Source organism: Scylla paramamosain, chromosome 30 (assembly GCF_035594125.1).
Source record: "Scylla paramamosain isolate STU-SP2022 chromosome 30, ASM3559412v1, whole genome shotgun sequence".
NCBI lineage: Eukaryota > Metazoa > Arthropoda > Malacostraca > Decapoda > Portunidae > Scylla > Scylla paramamosain.
In genome coordinates this window covers 3286672-3306392 of record NC_087180.1, presented here as the reverse complement: position 1 = coordinate 3306392, position 19721 = coordinate 3286672, and the positions used below count along the sequence as shown (strand labels likewise).

The window sequence follows — 19721 nt, the reverse complement described above, 5'->3', positions numbered from 1 at the left end:
CAGTTTCTCTAATTTAGTATGTGTACACTTGCTCTCCCTTCAGTGACCATGCTTCAACAAGTACATCAGATGTCCAGCATCCATGAATTCACTACCAATAAATTTCAACCATGTATAAACTGGGATAATAATTAATATTTATTTCAAAAATACATATATAATCACAACACTGTAAGCACAACTTTTTAAAAATAAGAAAATACTATCTAAAGTTTCTGAAGTGTTACAACTTAACAATTAAAGCTACTACACTAATGAAGGAAAAGCAATGAAGAGGTTAATAAGTGATGTACTGGATTATACTTGACAAGTTTATCACCATTCCAATGGAGTCATTTTCCAGTAATTATGAAAATGCATACAGAAAAAATATCATTACTTTTATTAACATACCTAGTAACTTTAATCTTTTTTTGTTTCAATAATAATAATAATATGACTGGAAAACAAGTTATGACCAACACACTCCTTATCTGTGTCACACAAATAATTTGTTTTGTGTATTTTGCACTCACTCACATTACATTTTCTTTTTCTTAAGAATGGGGGGACCAGGGCTGGAATGCAGAAAACTTCATAAAAGCTCCTCTTAAAGCCACTCATAACTTCAAAATCCTCCTCATAGTTAGGAGCTAGACTTGTGAGTCATGCATAAAAAACTCACAAGGCAACTCTTAACTGTGAGCTAAGTGATTTATGAGCTGCTCATAAGAAGGCACTACGTGGTATATCTTCCACTAATACTCAACCACTAATGTTTGATTAAAAACACTATCACACTAATAAGGATATGGTGGTATGTTGTTATCACTTTAAAGTGAAAGTACATATTTTGTTTATGTAATAGCTGCATAAATGAGAATTTATCAATATATTATACCTCAAAAAGAATATGTGGATTTACATTGGTGGCAGATGCTGCCCACCTAGGCTCAGAACAACAACACAGGTCACAAGTCACACCTTATCTAACTCAACTACTTTGACATAGATAAGTTAGCTTCATCAATTAATATTTGGTTACATCTAGTTGGGTGAGGCCTTGGGCTGTGCTGCTTCTGGTATAGGGCACTGTAGTTCACTTCAGGTCTACCCAGCACTCGTCATCCTGCGCATGCATGAACAGTGTGCCAGATGTACCATTCGAGTGAACCCACACTTCTTCACTCCTTTGTAATGGCCATTAAATTCCTACAAAACTCTGAATTAAAGTTTTCAAGTAAAATCTAACCAAACATAACCAAAATATTTCAATGCTGTGGTACCAAGAGCTGTTGGTGCTCTGCCATTATCACTGTGAGTAAACTTGTCTTGATGCACTAGGAACACTCATAGCTCGATGTAAACTTTTCTGTATTACTCATACAGCTTATGAGCTCCTCTTACAAGGTTTATGAGATGCATGCAGCTCATAACAGACTTACGAACTTTTCTGCATACTGCTCCAGGCTCCTCTATCTCTCTCTCCTTATCACCAAAAGACACTGGTGCATGTTCAGTATACTGTGCAGAACACTTCTAAAATATGCAATAAGTTGGCTGTAAATGCAGCATGTGCTGCACAAAGCTGGCCTCCATGTTGCTCCCTTATTGGTCAGCAGCAAGCAGTATTTTCTCTTTCACTCAGTATTTGCAATCTGAAAGGTATCAGCACACAGCTCCCATTTGGTGAACCACCAATGGCTGTCTGTGCAGGAATGTCATGACTTTCATTCCTATGATTCTAGCACTCCACACTGGGAGAGTCTGGCAGCAGCAAGAACAATTATTAAAAGGAAAATTACTATATTGTTGGAATCATACAAATAAAAAGCTATCATGACAAGACAGAGAAAACTTTGGTGATGTGCCTGGTACTACTCACTCAGTTTCCACTGCAGCACCACCTAGTGTTGTGATTCTAGCCACCTTATATAAAGAGGTTCTAGTCGCTCATATTTGTGTTGTACATGTATGTAATTGTTGCTCCTCAACAAATATCTTGGCTTTTAGGAGCATAATTTTTGCTGCACCCAGTATTGTTGGCATAATAGATTTAATGGTAGATGCAAAAATTCACACCATTGGTGGAGTAGTACACAGGATCAGATAAAGAAATATAATAAACTACCCTGCAAAAAGCAGTGTAAGCATAACAACTCTGTTTTGGATGTATCCCCTCACCCTTCACCTATAACGTCCCGGCAAGGGAATCTGGTAGCGAGTCAGAGAATGGCAGACTGAGCCACATCTAGCCACACTATCCATGTGTATTATTTGCATATCAAAGATTGTCTGGGTCAATTTGGTGTAAAGAAGTGACCCACAAAGTTCATGGATGTGCAACACTACACTTCTCTCATTTTTCTTGTTGCTCCTGTTGTACCAAAATAAGAAGAGTAATGTGCTTGAAGCAAGCTACTAATCTGGCTGACAAGGACATTGTTTAGAACTGATAATGGTAGTGGCAGTTAGATTTAGCCTTGAAAACCACTTTGATGTTATATAGCTACAGGGTTGGCATTGAAAAAAAAAAAAAAAAAAAAAAAAAAAAAAAAAAAAAAAAAAAAAAAAACCCAGCCTAAGTGGGTTTTTAATGGTAAAAAAAAAAATAAAAATAAAAAATAGAATAAATATAATAATAATAATAATAATAATAATAATAATAATAATCTATATCACTGATAAATAATGTCTATATATGTACATACACATAAAAAATGTAAAAGTAGTTAAGCCTGACCCATTCACTTCCTGTACAGTGAAAGTTGACACAGCCTTTGTTCAACTGGACCAACCTGTATCAGCATGACTTAAACAAGAGTCTGTTCTTCATTAACAGAAAGTGTCAAAATCTTTCAAGATCTAACTCCCCTTGTGACTTCTGGCACCTAGCCAAAACCATCTCCAATAACTTTGCTTCTTCATCTTTCCCTCCATTATTTCAACCAGATGGCACCACTGCCATCTCATCTATTTCTAAAACTGAACTCTTTGCTCAAACCGTTGCTAAAAACGTTACCTTAGATGATTCAGGGCTTGTTCCTCCCTCTCCTCCACGCTCTGACTACTTCATGCCACCTATCAAAATCCTCCACAGTATTGTTTTCCATGTTCTCACTGGCATAAACCCTCAGAAGGCTTATGGACCTGATGGGGTCCCTCCTATTGTTCTTTGAGACTGTGCCTCCATACTTGCACCTTGTCTAGTCAAACTATTTCAACTCTGTCTATCAACATCTACCTTTCCTTCTTGCTGGAAGTTTGCCTACATTCAGCCTGTTCCTAAAAAGAGTAACTATTCTAATATCTCAAACTACAGTCCTATTGCTTTAATTTCCTGCCTCTCTAAAGTTTTGAATCTATCCTCAACAGGAAGATTCTGAAACATCTATCACTTCACAACCTTCTATTTGATTGAAAGTACGGGTTTTGTCAAGGTCGCTCTACTGGTAATCTTTTGGCTTTCCTTACTGAGTCTTGGTCATCTTTTAAGGATTTTGGTGAAACTTTTACTGTTGCCTTACATATCAAAAGCTTTTGATAAGAGTATGGCACTACCAAACTACCCTCCTATGGTTTCTATTCTTCTCTCTTTAACTTCATCTCAAGTTTCTTTTCTGACTGTTCTATTGCTGCTGTGGTAGGCAGTCACTCTTCTCTTAAATCTATTATCTATTAACAGTGGTGTTCCTCAGGGTTCTGTCCTGTCACCCACTCTCTTCTTATTATTCATCAATGACCAAAAGCAAACCTTGTCCTATCCACTCCTATGCAGATGATACCACCCTGCACTTTTCCATGTCTTTTCCTAGACATCTAACCCTTCAGGAAATAAACAGTTCTCACAGGGAAGCCACAGAATGCCTTTCTTTTTTTTAATCTGAGTTTTTTCCAACCCTGCATAGCTAAGAGATTAACATAGGGTAATTAGCATCAGAGGTTGCCCGTAAATAGTTTGGCATTCTTGGTTCTAGAGCTATCACAAATCAATCCCCAGGGTGCCAGCGCCATATATTTATGGCAGTAGGAAGGTGCACACTGTGCCAGTGCCATATATTTATAGCAGTGATTTAAAAAAAACTGCTGTAGCCATATTTTAACCCGGAGGCTTTTCACACTTTGCCAGGACACTTATCATACCTCTACCCTTTCCCCTCAATGACCATTACCTGTCACCAAGTCTGCTGGCATGCCAAGGGTATGGGTCCCATTCCTGACCTGACTGCAATACAGGGAGGATGTCTCACCATGCAAAGAATATCTAAAATATGTGAAATGTGTAGTAAATAGTGTGAGAAAAATAAATAAATAAATAAATAATAGTATGTTTGATCATATAAGAAATAATTATAAAAGCAACAAAATATGTATTTCAGTGACTTAAAAATCATCTCATAAGTGAATAAAGTGCCTAAAATTGTTGTATACATGTATTATCTACTTTTAGTTATTTATTTTTATAACTGTTGAAAATAACAACTCATGCATGTTAACACTAAATTTTTGTGCATCAAAACACAAAACGTCCAACATTGTGTATACGTAGCTCAGCTCACACAACCTCTCATAACTTATTTCATACTTCAATGCACTAATATCTCTTATAACCAACATCCATAGCCTCCTTAGGGCCCTATAACTACCTTGTACAGACATGTAAAATTGGCTCAGCAAGTCCCCTGTCTATGGGGTGTAACACTTATCCACTCCAAATATCGAAAAACTCCAGTACCTAAAAATCATGGAAATGGTGAGAGGCAAATAGCAAAATGTATCAATTATGTGTTTTCTAATCATGCTTGAAAAATGCTTAGTACCCAATGGGATAATCAAAGTTTACCCTATGAACTACTTATTCCACTAATAGACCAACAGTAGTATGTTAATACAACTCCACATAAATGCTCATAGTACAGTAGAATGTTGATTCACTGTGAAGCAATTTAAAAATTATCAATTTAAAAATGACACTTAAAAGAAAGACCAAACACTGATTTAAAACTAATAATCTTGATTTCATGCAAATTGAAATTGATGTACACTGTTTTCCAGCCATGAGAACTTTCCATTAAAACAATATTTTGATTTAAAGCAAACTCTTGTGGATCCTGACTTGTGTTAAATTAACATTTTACTGTACATAAAATCTATGGATAAAAAAAAACTTAATGGTAGGACTTTTACATCCACACAAAGTATGGTTTGGTGCTCTGGTATCACTCATTAGGCAACACTTGTTTTCTTGCTCCATTTTTATCCTAACATATTCCACAAACAACAGGGCAACAGTAATTTGCTAAGATATTATATAAAATACCTGGTGGATATTTTGATGCTCTCTTCTCACTATAGTGCACATGCACAAAGATATCTAATGAGACCAATTTTGACGGAGAAAGGAGGAAATTCACACAACAGAGGTACCTTCCTATGACTGTAGTACTATCTGTGGCTGCACACTGTGAACTGATCACACACACACACACACACACACACACACACACAACCATGATGGGCAGATGTGTCATCTCAGTTGCACCTGAAACATGTGTACAGGGTTCCAACTGCTCAGTCCCGTCTCCAGTAAAAATAGTAAAGTAAGGTAGAGAGTGGTGAAAAAATGAACTATTGTAAGGAAGATTTTGGAGGATCAGTGAGTTTCCTAAATGTAAACAAACCATCTCACCCACAAGTCAAAATGGTGGCAGCCCTGCTGACTTTCCTGGATTCATTGATGATGTGCAGATTGTGGGCAGAGTAAATAGGTGACTGTGAAAAGCAGAGGAGGATTATGCAAAATTAAGTGATGAGATGAGAGATCTGACTGGAATAGTGAAAAACTGGAAGTTAGAGATGAATGGTGAAGCTATGAAGAGGATTTTAATAGAAGTGAGGGATATCAAGCAGCAAGAGGAGGAGAGGGAAAACAAAAACAAGAAATTAAGAGAAGAGGTACAAAAACTTGTGGATCAGAATAATAAAAGCAGGGCTGAGATTATGGTTTCCAAGAGAGAAAATGAGGAGCTTAAGAATAGGCTGGAGAGGTAAAGTAAATGGAATGAGGATGTCATGAAAGATAAAATGCAAAATATGATGAAACAGGAAGCCCATTGCTGGAAGGAAGAAAGAGAAAAAAAACAGAAGGTTGATATAAAGGAAATAGAGACAACAAAAGGAGGAACATGCTAAGCAGATTGAAAAGAGAGAGAGAGAGAGAGAGAGAGAGAGAGAGAGAGAGAGAGAGAGAGAGAGAGAGAGAGAGAGAGAGAGAGAGAGAGAGAGAGAGAGAGAGAGAGAAAATGTGATTAAGATAATAAAGGAAAAGCAAGTAGTAATGGATACAGTACATAAGACGTGCATTGTGACATTTGGTGATAAAGAAAAGAAATCACCAATTAAGATTATAAGAGAAAGAAAAGAATTTAAGAGAGCGATAGCGACTGGGAGAGAAGACAAAATAATGGAGCAAATTGAGGAAGTTCAGAGGTTTGGGAAGTATGCTGAAAATGGAGTGAGGTCTCTAAAAATTAGATTTAGTACACAAATGGCAGCAGAAATTGTAATGACAAGGACATGGAAACTGTTAAAGATGGAAGACATGAAAAATATATGGATAAGAAGAGATTTAAATGAGGATGAGGGGAATAAATTGAAAGAGATGAGGGAGGTAGTTAAAGTAAAAACAAGGAAATGACACAGGATCAAGTTAAAAGATTAGTATGGAAAATTGTGGGTTTAAAGATCAGAAAGTGGTGGTTGACGAATGTCAGGGAAGAGGAGAAAAAATAGAGAGGGAATATAGTAAGACTGAGAAGGAATGTAATATACAGTAAAATCCCTCTCATCCGGCATTCGGGTATCCGGCAGCTTCAAGTATCCGGCACATTTTTCCCCGAGCCTTAAAATCAACAAAAAATCAATGTATACTCATAAAATCGATTAAAATTCCCGCGCGAGGCATACTTTGTCCCCTCGTCACCAGAGCACACTGCTTCGCGCCACCCGCGGCCCACTGCACTGTGTTGACTCAGTGACTCAGTCCCGCGTGTGCACTGTTTATCGCCTGATGCCTTCATCATGCCTAAAGTTGTAGAAAAGAGGAAGCGTGTTGTGCTTACACTTAAGCAGCTGACCAGATCAGCTGATCTTTAATATGGTAAGATGCATGTGTAGGGTGGTGATTGTGGACATAATTTCACTTCTACTCAAGTATCCGGCAATATTCAAGTATCCGGCATGTCGGCGGTCCCGTTGATGCCGGATAAGAGGGATTTTACTGTACTGAAAGTTATGTACACTTGTGTCAAGTACATTGGAGTTAAGGGATGTTAAGAGATAACAAGCTAGATGTTGCATATTTGACAGAGACCAAATTGAGGGAGGAAAAACAGATAAAATTTGAAGAGGAAGGATACAACATTTGGAGGAGAGATAGAAGAGATAAAGGTGGGAGAGGGGTATTAATATTGGTGAAGAAGGATATCTTTGTTGAAGAAGTGAAATACAGTGATGCAGTGATGGGATGGCAGAAGTTTTGGGCATTATAGTTAAGGGCAAAAGGAAAAAGGAGGAGGATTATTGTCATAATATATATATATATATATATATATATATATATATATATATATATATATATATATATATATATATATATATATATATATATATATATATATATATATATATATATATATATATATATATATATACCACCCATGACAAATGCAAGGAAGATAAATGAGCATAAGAAGATGGAAGAAGTAGTCTGGAAATGCCTGGAAAATATGATCAGAAAAACAAATAAGGTGTTGCTTATGGGTGACTTTAATTGCAAGAATGTAAATTGGGAGGAGCTGGAACTAGGGGGAGGGTGCAGATTTGTGGAGTGAAGAGATAATGCAATTAGCAATCGTGAATACTTTGGAGCAGTGGGTAGATGAAGATATAAGATACAGAGGAGATGAGCAGCCTTCAATGCTTGACCTAGTGTTTACCAAGAAGCCAGAATCTAGGCCAAATATGAAGTACCTACCCCTATTAGGAAAAGGTATTCATGTTGTAATACAGGTCAAGTTGGAAAGGATAAAAGTAAAGTATTGGAAATAACACAGGAATAGCAGACTAAATTATGCAAAGGCAAATTTTGAAGAATAAAAAAAAATTATGAAGTATAAAGTGGGAAAAGTTGTTGAAAGACAAGGATGTACTGACAAAATATGAAGCCCTATTAGATAAGTACAATAAGGGAATGTTTAAATTTGTACCAATGTACAAAGTGAAAATGGGCAGACACAGTTGGTATAATGCCAGATGAATGAAGGCCAAGAGGAACAAAGACAAGTGATGGAAAAAGATGAAGAAGCAGTGGAATGAAGGAAACAGAGAATAAGAAAAAAAGTAAGAAATGAATACCTTACGATAAGAAAAGAAAGGAACTTTGAAAAGGACATAGTGAACAAATATAAAGAGAAACCTAAGCTTTTCTATGAATACATAAGTGGTAAAATGAAACATAGAGACAGTTAAGTTAAAAAGAAGCAGAGGGGGCATATAAAGATGATGAGATGAGCAAATATTATCAACGAGAATTTTAAATTTGTATTTTAAAAAGGAAGCAGATTTTGTAGCACCTACAGGTAGTGTCAAATGAAGGGTTACATGAAATTAAGGTGAAAAATATGAAATCTACAAGCTGCTGAGTGATTTAGATATTAGAAAAGCAATGGGACCAGATGGTGTCAGAGTGGATCCAATCTGGAATGTGGTAAATAGTTCGTTGAAAAAACGAAGAGTACCCAAAGAATGGAAAAGAGCCAATATAATGCCTATCTATAGAGGTCATAAAATGGAGTTGCTAAACTACAGGCCAGTATCATGAGCTACCATCATAAGTAAATTCTGCAAAATTGTAATAAAAAAACAAATGAGTGCAGTAGTTGGAAGAAAATGAGATAATTACAGATAAGCAACTTGGATTTAGGCAAAAAAGATCATGTGTTACAAATCTGCTGAGCTTTTATACTAGAGTAATAGATATGGCAAAAGAAAGTGATGGATGGGTGGATGCTGTATATCTGGATAAAAAAAAAAATAAGTAAATAAAAAAATGATAGGGCTCCACACATAAGCTTATTGTGGAAATTTAAAAAAATGTAGGAGGATGAAAAGGCAAAATATTAAGTTGGATGCAAGATTATTTGAAAGACAAACAAATGGTGACAATAATCAGGGATAACATTCAAGATGAAGTGAGGTAATAAGTGGAGTACCACAAGGATCTGTATTAGCACCGATTATGTTTCAGATTTACATAAATGATATACAGAAAGGTTTAGATAGCTACAATAATATGTTTGCTGATGATACAAAGTTGTTAAGAGTTATAAAAGAGCAAAAAGTATAAGGAGACCTACATGGAACTACATGGTGATGTAATAATGAAAAGTAATAAAGAAAAGGATTTAAGAAGTGATTATTCAGGACACACTGTCACCAGAGAAGCATATAAGTGGGATTTTTGGCACCACATATAGGATGTTAAGAAACATTAGAGTGGTTTTTACCTACATGGACATGGATATGATGAAAAAATAATCACAACCATAAAATGCCCCAAGTTGGAGTATATTGCAGTTGTATGGTCTCCACATATGAAGAATAAATGGAAATTAGAAAGAATACAGAGAATGGCAACAAAGATGGTGCCAAAATTGAAGGAAAAGACTTACAAAAAGCAATTGGAGGAAATGAGATTAATAACACTTAAAGAGAGAAGAGAAAGGGGAGACTTGATAACAATGAACAGATTAATAAATTGTATGGAAATAGATAATTTTTTAGAAATGCATATGGATGAGGGAAGAGGTTATATGAGGCGCCTAGAGCGAGAGTAACGTAAGCAACACTCTGGCTGAAATGATAATTTTTATCACATTGTCTTCCCCCACCTTCCTACTGTGGCAGGAAGCACAGTAGAAGTCAAAATGGACACTGCAATAGGGTCAAAAATCCACCCAAATGCAGTTATCTGTGAACCCTTCGTGTCACTCTCGAAGCAAGGCGATGAGCAGCTGGTGCCAGAATGAAGTAACTCCCAACTAGCAGCCAGCGAGCCAATGACGGCATGCGCTGTGCTTCACGTGACACGACTGACAACAGGCTGCCTCCCCCACACTTCACACCCACGGACACTCATGCACCCTCCGCCAGCTCGTCACCACTGAATGACACACTGCCTTTCTTTTACGCTAATACACATGATTTCATCATTATGGTGGACAACAACATGCCCCCTGAGGAGCCAGAACACTCTAGGGAAAGGAAAAGTGTGTGTAATCCTGCAGAGTGGAAGAAAAACTCAGCCAAAAGACAAAGGAATATGGGAGAAGCGTACATGATCAGGTCTACAGGCCACCACGTACAGACGCGGGTAATGGGCCTCCCTGTGCTAATGGCTGCTATGATAAAATTACATTGCTAATAGCCACAGTGTTGTGCAGGGAATTTTGGGCCATCAGTAATTTTGCACTACAGAATGCCTACATTCAGAAGCTATTTTTCTACCGTTTATCATTCTCCCCTGTTATTAAGTGGTCAGATTAGGAAGTACATGCGGAGTATTGCTTACGTTTTTGCTTAATAAAATTAGTACATCAATCAAGAATGGCTTCAATGGTGGTGAAACTCAATAGACAAAATGCTGTTGAAACAACTTGACACAGGAACAGGAATAAACAATGCATGCATGTTTGATAAACAAAATATTGCAAGTGTTGTTGTTTTTTCTACAAATAAACTGGATAAAATAAAGCAGTCATCCTTTAGCCTTTCAAAATGCTTTAATTTCACTAAATGCCCAGGTATAGTTTGTAAACCACATGCAATAACAAACATTTTGAAGCCAAGCCCAACTTCCTATCTCAGTTATTTGAGGAGATATTGCATTCTGAATGTTGCAAAATTTTATTGCTTTTTCTCCGTTTTCTATTTCTGGCGCTTATGTCACTCTGGCTCTAGGCACCTAATATGAGAACATACAAAAAAGATAAAGAAGAGTAAATGTCCCAGTGACAAAGGAATATGGTTTCCTGTATCAATGCATTGATCTCTGGACTAGGTTAAGTGAGGAGGTGCTTACAGCTAAGAGGAGGAGGCAGTAAACACTTGCCGAAACAATAATTACTCCAAGTGAGGTCTAAAGCACTGTTCAGGGGGTGCTGTGAACTTATCATTAAACCCAGCTGTGACCTCACAGAACGTTTCCCTTTGTGTCTCACAACACAAGGGGGCAGTCACAGCCTGCCCTCTAAAGACAACTCTCTTCCTCCACACAAAACTACAAGCACCTAATAACACACACACCCTTCACTCAAAAATTTTAAAATCATCAAGGCGACTCCTACACCAGCCTCGGAGTCCCCACCTGGGGAGGGGACCATAAATGTCCCCAGGTCGGACTGCCTTTCTGTCGACGACCCTAAGTGTCTTGACACCCCCCTCAACTTTTTCTTCATTAACTTCTGCAACATTCGTGGTCTAAGATCTAATTTTCAATCTGTAGAACACCACCTCTCCTCTTCTAAACCTCATCTTCTCTTCCTCACTGAAACTCAGGTGTCTGAGGCAACTGACAGTAACCCCTTTTCTGTTCCCTCCTTCTTTCTCTATCCTCATTTTTGATCCAAAGCTGGATGCTGCATTTATGTGCGCAATGACTTAACCTGCTCTCATGCCCACGCTCTTGAATCTTCCGAGTTTTCCACCATCTGGCTACGACTACAGAGTCACTCTCATACTAAATTTATCTGTGCTGTATACCTCTCACCTAACTCCTCTGACTATAAGAAATTCTTTGACAACTTAACTTCCAAAGTGGAGCATATTCTGACCCTCTTCCCTTTTGCAGAGATCTCCATTCTTGTAGACTTCATTGTTCACCACCAGCTTTGGCTTTCCTCTCCCTTCACTGACCATCCTGGTGAACTAGCCTACAACTTTGCTATCCTCCATGACCTAGAGCAATTGGTGCAACACCCTACTCGTATTCCTGACTGTCTTGGAGATACACCCAACATTCTTGACCATTTCCTGACCTCTAATCCTTCTGCTTATGCTGTCACCCTTTCTACTCCGTTGGGCTCCTCCGATCACAATCTCATATCTCTATCTTGTCCTATCACTCCAATCCCTCCTCAGGATCCCCCAAAGCGAAGGTGCCTCTGGCGTTTTGCCTCTGCTAGTTGGGGGGACCAGAGGAGGTATTTTGCTGATTTTCCTTGGAATGATTACTGCTTCCGTGTCAGAGACCCGTCTTTGTGTGCTGAGCGCATAACAGAGGTGATAGTGTCTGGCATGGAGGCGTACATTCCTCACTCTTTTTCTCGTCCTAAACCTTGGTTTAACACAGCTTGTTCTCGTGCTATACATGATAGAGAGGTGGCCCACAAAAGGTACTTAAGCCTTCCATCACCAGAATCTCATGCACTTTATATTTCTGCCCAGAACCATGCCAAGTCTGTTCTCCAACTAGCCAAAAACTCCTTCATTAACAGAAAATGTCAAAACCTTTCAAGATCTAACTCCCCTCGTGATTTCTGGCATCTAGCCAAAAATATCTCCAATAACTTTGCTTCTTCTTCTTTCCCTCCTCTATTTCAACCAGATGGCACCACTGCTATCACATCTATTTCTAAAGCTGAACTCTTTGCTCAAACCTTTGCTAAAAACTCTACCTTGGACGATTCTGGGCTTGTTCCTCCCTCTCCTCCACCCTCTGACTACTTCATGCCACCTATTAAAATTCTTTGCAATGATGTTTTCCATGCCCTCGCTGGCCTAAACCCTCGGAAGGCTTATGGACCTGATGGGGTCCCTCCTATTGTTCTCCGAAACTGTGCCTCTGTGCTTGCACCTTGCCTAGTCAAACTCTTTCAGCTCTGTCTGTCAACATCTACCTTTCCTTCTTGCTGGAAGTTTGCCTACATTCAACCTGTTCCTAAAAAGGGTGACCGTTCTAATCCCTCAAACTACCGTCCTATTGCTTTAATTTCCTGCTTATCTAAAGTTTTTGAATCTATCCTCAACAGGAAGATTCTTAAACATCTATCACTTTACAACTTTCTATCTGATCGCCAGTATGGGTTCCGTCAAGGCCGCTCTACTGGTGATCTTCTGGCTTTCCTTACTGAGTCTTGGTCATCCTCTTTTAGAGATTTTGGTGAAACTTTTGCTGTTGCCTTGGACATATCAAAAGCCTTTGATAGAGTCTGGCACAAAGCTTTGATTTCCAAACTACCCTCTTACGGTTTCTATCCTTCTCTCTGTAACTTCATCTCAAGTTTCCTTTCTGACCGTTCTATTGCTGCTGTGGTAGACGGTCACTGTTCTTCTCCTAAATCTATTAACAGTGGTGTCCCTCAGGGTTCTGTCCTGTCACCCACTCTCTTCTTATTATTCATTAATGATCTTCTAAACCAAACTTCTTGTCCTATCCACTCCTACGCTGATGATGCCACCCTGCACTTTTCCACGTCTTTTCATAGACGTCCAACCCTTCAGGAGGTAAATATATCACGCAGGGAAGCCACAGAACGCCTGACTTCTGATCTTTCTAAAATTTCTGATTGGGGCAGAGCAAACTTGGTATTGTTCAATGCCTCAAAAACTCAATTCCTCCATCTATCAACTCGACACAACCTTCCAGACAACTATCCCCTCTTCTTCAATGACACTCAACTGTCCCCCTCTTCTACACTGAACATCCTCGGTCTGTCCTTTACTTATAATCTGAACTGGAAACTTCACATCTCATCTCTAGCTAAAACAGCTTCTATGAAGTTAGGTGTTCTGAGACGTCTCCGCCAGTTTTTCTCACCCCCTCAGCTGCTAACTCTATAGAAGGGCCTTATCCGTCCATGTATGGAGTATGCTTCACATGTCTGGGGGGGTTCCACTCATACTGCTCTTCTAGACAGGGTGGAATCAAAAGCTTTTCGTCTCATCAACTCCTCTCCTCTAACTGACTGTCTTCAGTCTCTCTCTCACCGCTGCAATGTTGCATCTCTAGCTGTCTTCTACCGCTATTTTCATGCTAACTGCTCTTCTGATCTTGCTAACTGCATGCCTCCCCTCCTTCTGCGGCCTCGCTGCACAAGACTTTCTTCTTTCTCTCACCCCTATTCTGTCCACCTGTCTAATGCAAGAGTTAACCAGTATTCTCAATCATTCATCCCTTTCTCTGGTAAACTCTGGAACTCCCTGCCTGCTTCTGTATTTCCACCTTCCTATGACTTGAATTCCTTCAAGAGGGAGGTTTCAAGACACTTATCCATGAATTTTTGACCACTGCTTTGACCCTTTTATGGGACTGGCATTTCAGTGGGCATTTTTTTTTTTTATTAGATTTTTGTTGCCCTTGGCCAGTGTCCCTCCTACATACAAAAAAAAAAAAAAAAGCTGTTAGTGAGCAAATTTTAGGAAATTGGATAACTGTAGATATGGAGACAGGACAAATGAGCTTTAGCTTGGACTCTGTATAATACAACTAGGTAAATATATGGCCACAGTATGGAGAATATAATCAGCTAAAAATATGCTGTATTAAACAATGTTCCAGATTAAATGGTGATGGAATATTGACTTGTAAACTATACTAATTTCTATTTAAATTTCAAGACAAAACTATTTCATTCTGCTAAGTTTAGGTATGTTCTAAATTAATACAACCACAAACTGTAGTCACAATACTTTTATCAAAATATGAGGCTTGACATATGATTGTAAGGCCTGTTACTCATGGGATCCTGCCTGAACCCTGCAACTGCCACACAAAGTCCCTGGCTGACACAGAATCTCCTAACAACCAAACAGTTAAGAGTGTATTTGAATGAAATCAAACCTAACACAATTTCCTAACTCAGGCCTATGATACCAGGATCCCTGTAATCATTACAAAATTAACATTTCAGCTATTTTCAAATTCACTAACCTACTTCAAGTGTCAAAATACTTGGAATTATTGAATCTACACAGTGAAATAGTAAAGATTTAGTGTCTGCAAACTGTTCATCAAAATAATATAATAATTTTTTGTCAGTGACTCTTAAATTTGTGGGAAGAAATTGAACTCTTTTAAATAGAAATATCACAATACAGTGGAACCTTGTTTTTTTAACTTAATTCATTCCTGAATGCCATTCGAAATTTGAAATGTTCGAAAACCAAAACTATTTTCCCCATAGGAATCAACATAAAATAGATTAATCCGTTCTCCGACACCCATCAACCATGTCTTAGCGGGTAATGACTAGTTTGTGTGGTATGCTGGTGTAATATTTTGTTAGTGTCCATAAAGGGGGCCCAGAGGGGGGCTGAAGCCCCCATGGCTGTTTTAGGTTTGGTTACATTAGTGTGTGTGGGGGGGGAGGCAATATTCTCCTATTTGTTGACTTCTTTTTATTTTCTTCTCCTTAGACTTTTAATGTTTACCAAATTTGGCCTATTATTGGCATTCCTCAGCGTAAAACCCTGCTTTCCCAACAGGTTCCAAAGCTTGCTACTCCTGGAGAGGGGCGGGAATAGAATACATGAGCCACTATTGGTGTTTCCATGATTGTTGTTGTAATAGCAGTTGTTGTTGTTGTCGTAATAGTAGTTGTAGTAGTAGTAGTAAAACTGATAAACACAAGCACCTCAGGTAAGATGTCTGGACTGTCAGCTCTTTTGTTCACAAATCCAGCTATATTTTACAACATAATGACATGGGGAGAGGCAATCGGGAACCGAGGCCATTCATGTATCTCGAAGTGTTTCCTGCCAGGGTGTCCATCATGTATCAGGTCAGCAGCAGCAACACTGGCACACTGGGGCAGGAAACACTGCGCCAAGAGGCACTGGGAAAGAGGATGCCACCCCAATGGCACTGTTTGCAGCCTCGCCCAGTGACACCAAGCAATAGTTGCTAGTCCTCGTCATCTCGGGCTTTCTGGGACAGTCTAAATGACACAACCATAGTAATATATATATATATATATATATATATATATATATATATATATATATATATATATATATATATATATAATGAACCACTGGAACGAATATTTCCAGTGTTACCACAGCTTCCAGAGAGTGAAGTGAGGCATCACAGAATCACCAATGCGATCACTACGGATATCCACTCCCTTACCTTATGCATCGTGTCAAAGCGGCAGGAGGAAGGACATGTATAAGAGTTTCAAGTGCCAAGGGTTGCAGGGCCGCGACCCGAGGAGGCCATTTTGCTGAGCCGCGGGGTGACTCGTTCCCCCACACAGTCTCGTGATACACTGCACCACTGCACCACCACCTCACTATATTTATATATTTCACACAGACACACAGACACACACACACACACACAGGCAGAAAATAAAACTTAGCAACACGGAATCTATAATGGTTTTCAAATAACGAGTCGTGACTTGTGTTCATAGGTGGGCAATTTAAAACGATAAACTTAGCACATCTATTACGAGCAACACAACGTAGACACATGAAGGCGTAAGCACCTTTTTGTTTCATAAAAGTATGTATACAGAAGTATCCAAGAAATTCACATACATATGTGTATGTACGGTATTCATACATATGTGTACACGGTATATGAGTCAGACTCATTTTACACTTCATGATAATATATCTTAATATTCAGGACATGTATTTCTAGGCAGGATAGAGGACAAACTACCAAGCCATGTAACTTATTTATAGTATGTAATAACATTAGATAAACAAAAAAAAAAAAAATCATGACAGAAAGGCACACTGCCAGAATAATGGAGCATTAAGGTGTGACAGCTTCGTGGCCGTCATACAGGATTACTGGTTTACAGTTTAATTAACCTGAAAGGTAGAGTTGTAAATGAATGAGATAGGTGGCGTTGAAGCACAACGCAGCGGGCGCCAGAACAGCCGCTAGCGGCTGGCGCGGGAGCCTGCAGGGGGCGGGGCGGGGCGGGGCTGTGTTTGTAAACATTCCAGCGCGGAAATGTTGAGCCGCGGCATTGACTCTGAGGTGTGCGCTTGGCACCTGTTGTGACATCCTGCAGCAAACGTTTATTTGTGTCCATGAAACTACTGTGCGTTATTTTGAATGTTAGCTGAAGTCAGGAGACTCATCCCTAAGGACATTTCCGAACTAGTTCAGGCTAGACATGTAAACCACAGTTGGTCTGTGTAAGGAGGTTTGATACAGCACGTGAAAACTTTATGCCCAGCGTTATGAAAGTCTGAGTATTTACCAGAACACGACATTTTCATAAAGTCATTCAGGCACCTGACGTGACTGCCCCACCCAAGCAAGAGTAGTAGCATGGCTTCTTACAAGGTAAGAGGAATTGTATTCCATAAGTTCCCCTAGCATCATAACTTGTTTTATAATCTAATAATATATACTCTTTGTTAATCAAACTCCAATCAGATGCCTTCCTCTCCTCTTCCACGCCCCGTTGATGGACCATGTTTATTATTCTTGTTCTTTTTGGGGATTTGGGAACCTTTCAGGCTGTGGTGCCACAGCCTCTAGTGCCCCGAAGGTGTTGGTAGCAAGTAAGTTATCTGGTTAAATTCTGGTGAGCTGTCCAGTCTTCTGGAGGAAGATCCTGGTGTGTTTGAGTGTCCTGTAGGCCAGACCAGGATCTTGGGAACCAACCAGTAGGTCTGCTAGTGATGGCCTGTGGATGTGGATTGTAGCCACTGAGTGGAGGAGAGCAGTGCGGTGGGAATGGTGGTGAGGGCAGTGTAGTAGCTGGTGCTCTGGAGTGTTTGGCTGTGTGAGATACCAAGGGCAGTTAGGGGTGGGCACTAATGTTAATGTGTAGTCCCTGGCTGTCTGGGCTGTGCCTGACAGGTCAGAGTTGCCAGTTGTGCATTTTCCTTGCAGTGTTACCACATTGTGTTACCACTTCTTCTTCCAGTCCATTCCATGCCTCTATGCTTCTATGAGGGAAGCTAAACTTTTTTATGTCCCTTCAGCAGGTGGTTACTTTTAGTTTTCTTCCATGCCCTCTTGTTTCTCTTTCGTTCATTATAAAGAGATGTTCCCTATCTAGTTTTTCCATCACACTCAGCAATCTGTACAATGCAATCAAGTCACCTCTCTCTCGTTTCTTTTCCAAGGTTGGGAGTTGCACTCTAGCTAGTTGCTTCTCATATGACAAATCTTGCAATTCTGTTATCATCTTTGTTGCTGCTCTCTGTATTCCTTCCAACTTTCTTATGTGCTTTTTTTCATGTGGTGACCAAATTACCACTGCATATTATAATCTTGGGCATATCATTGTGGTGATTATTTTCCTCATCATTCCTACATCCAGATAAGCAAAGGCATATTTCTTAGTAGGCTGAGAGTTTCACCTGTTATCTTGTTAATATGTTTTTCCGGTGATAAATTCTCTGAGAAAAACACTCCCAGATCTTTTTCTCTTGTTGTCTTATTTATTGCTTATAGTTATAGCTACACCTGTTACTTTTTCAAATTCTATTTTTTTACACTTACCAAAGTTAAATTCCATTTATCATCTGTTGCTCCACTCCCAGACCTTGTCTATATCTTTTTGTAATTCTTCACAAGCTTCAGTTCCATTCACTCTTCTCATAAGTTTTGCATCATCAGCAAAAAGACTCACATAGCTGGATACATTCTCCACCATATCATTTATATACACTGCAAACATTACTGTGCCAACACTGACCCTTGGGGGACTCCACTTAATACTGGGCTCTACACTGATGTCTGGTCCCTTATTAGTGTTTGTATCTCTATTTTTAAGAAAATTGTCCATCCATTTCAGCATTCTGAGGAGGAGGCAGTAGACACCTGCCGAAACGATAATTACTCCCAGTGAGGTCTAAAGCACTGTTCAGGGGGTGCTGTGAACTTATCATTAAACCCAGCTGTGACCTCACTGAACGTTTCCCTTTGTGTCTCACAACACAAGGGGGCAGTCACAGCCTGCCCTCTAAAGACAACTCTCTTCCTCCACACAAAACTACAAGCACCTAATAACACACACACCCTTCACTCAAAAATTTTAAAATCATGGCGACTCCTACACCAGCCTCGGAGTCCCCATCTGGGGAGGGGACCATAAATGTCCCCAGGTCGGACTGCCTTTCTGTCGACGACCCTAAGTGTCATGACACCCCCCCTCAACTTTTTCTTCATTAACTTCTGCAACATTCACGGTCTAAGATCTAATTTTCAATCTGTAAAACACCACCTCTCCTCTTCTAAACCTCATCTTTTCCTCACTGAAACTCAGGTGTCTGAGGCAACTGACAGTAGCCCCTTTTCTGTTCCCTCCTACTTTCTCTATCCTCATTTTCGATCCAAAGCTGGATGCTGCGTTTATGTGCGCAATGACTTAACCTGCTCTCATGCCCACGCTCTTGAATCTTCCGAGTTTTCCACCATCTGGCTACGACTACAGAGTCATTCTCACGCTAAATTTATCTGTGCTGTATACCTCTCTTAACTCATCTGACTATAAGAAATTCTTTGACTACTTAACTTCCAAAGTGGAGCACATTCTGACCCTCTTCCCTTTTGCAGAGATCTCCATTCTTGGAGACTTCAATGTTCACCACCAGCTTTGTCTTTCCTCTCCCTTCACTGACCATCCTGGTGAACTAGCCTACAACTTTGCTATCCTCCATGACCTAGAGCCATTGGTGCAACACCCTACTCGTATTCCTGACCG

At 39.4% G+C, this 19721-nt stretch overlaps 2 protein-coding genes across 8 annotated transcripts in view; one reads left to right on the top strand and one right to left on the bottom strand.

Annotated features, from left to right (window-relative positions):
• The window catches only part of LOC135116168 (adenylate cyclase type 9-like), a 160914-nt gene extending 144590 nt beyond the window's left edge, over positions 1 to 16324 (bottom strand). For 6 of the 7 annotated variants that reach the window (XM_064033447.1, XM_064033445.1, XM_064033439.1 and 3 more), the window contains exon 1: positions 16169 to 16323. The gene's annotated coding sequence lies outside the window, so the exon portion shown is untranslated. Of the gene's footprint in view, positions 1 to 16168 lie in introns of all 7 variants that reach the window. The other variant, XM_064033444.1, reaches the window with a different exon arrangement.
• A 655-nt stretch (positions 16325 to 16979) lies between these two features.
• Positions 16980 to 19721, top strand: part of LOC135116166 (WD repeat-containing protein 19-like) — a 310907-nt gene continuing 308165 nt past the window's right edge. Inside the window, exon 1 of the mRNA XM_064033436.1 lies at positions 16980 to 17347. Coding sequence (XP_063889506.1) covers positions 17333 to 17347 — 15 coding nt within the window. The 5' untranslated portion in view covers positions 16980 to 17332. The remainder of the gene's footprint in view (positions 17348 to 19721) is intronic.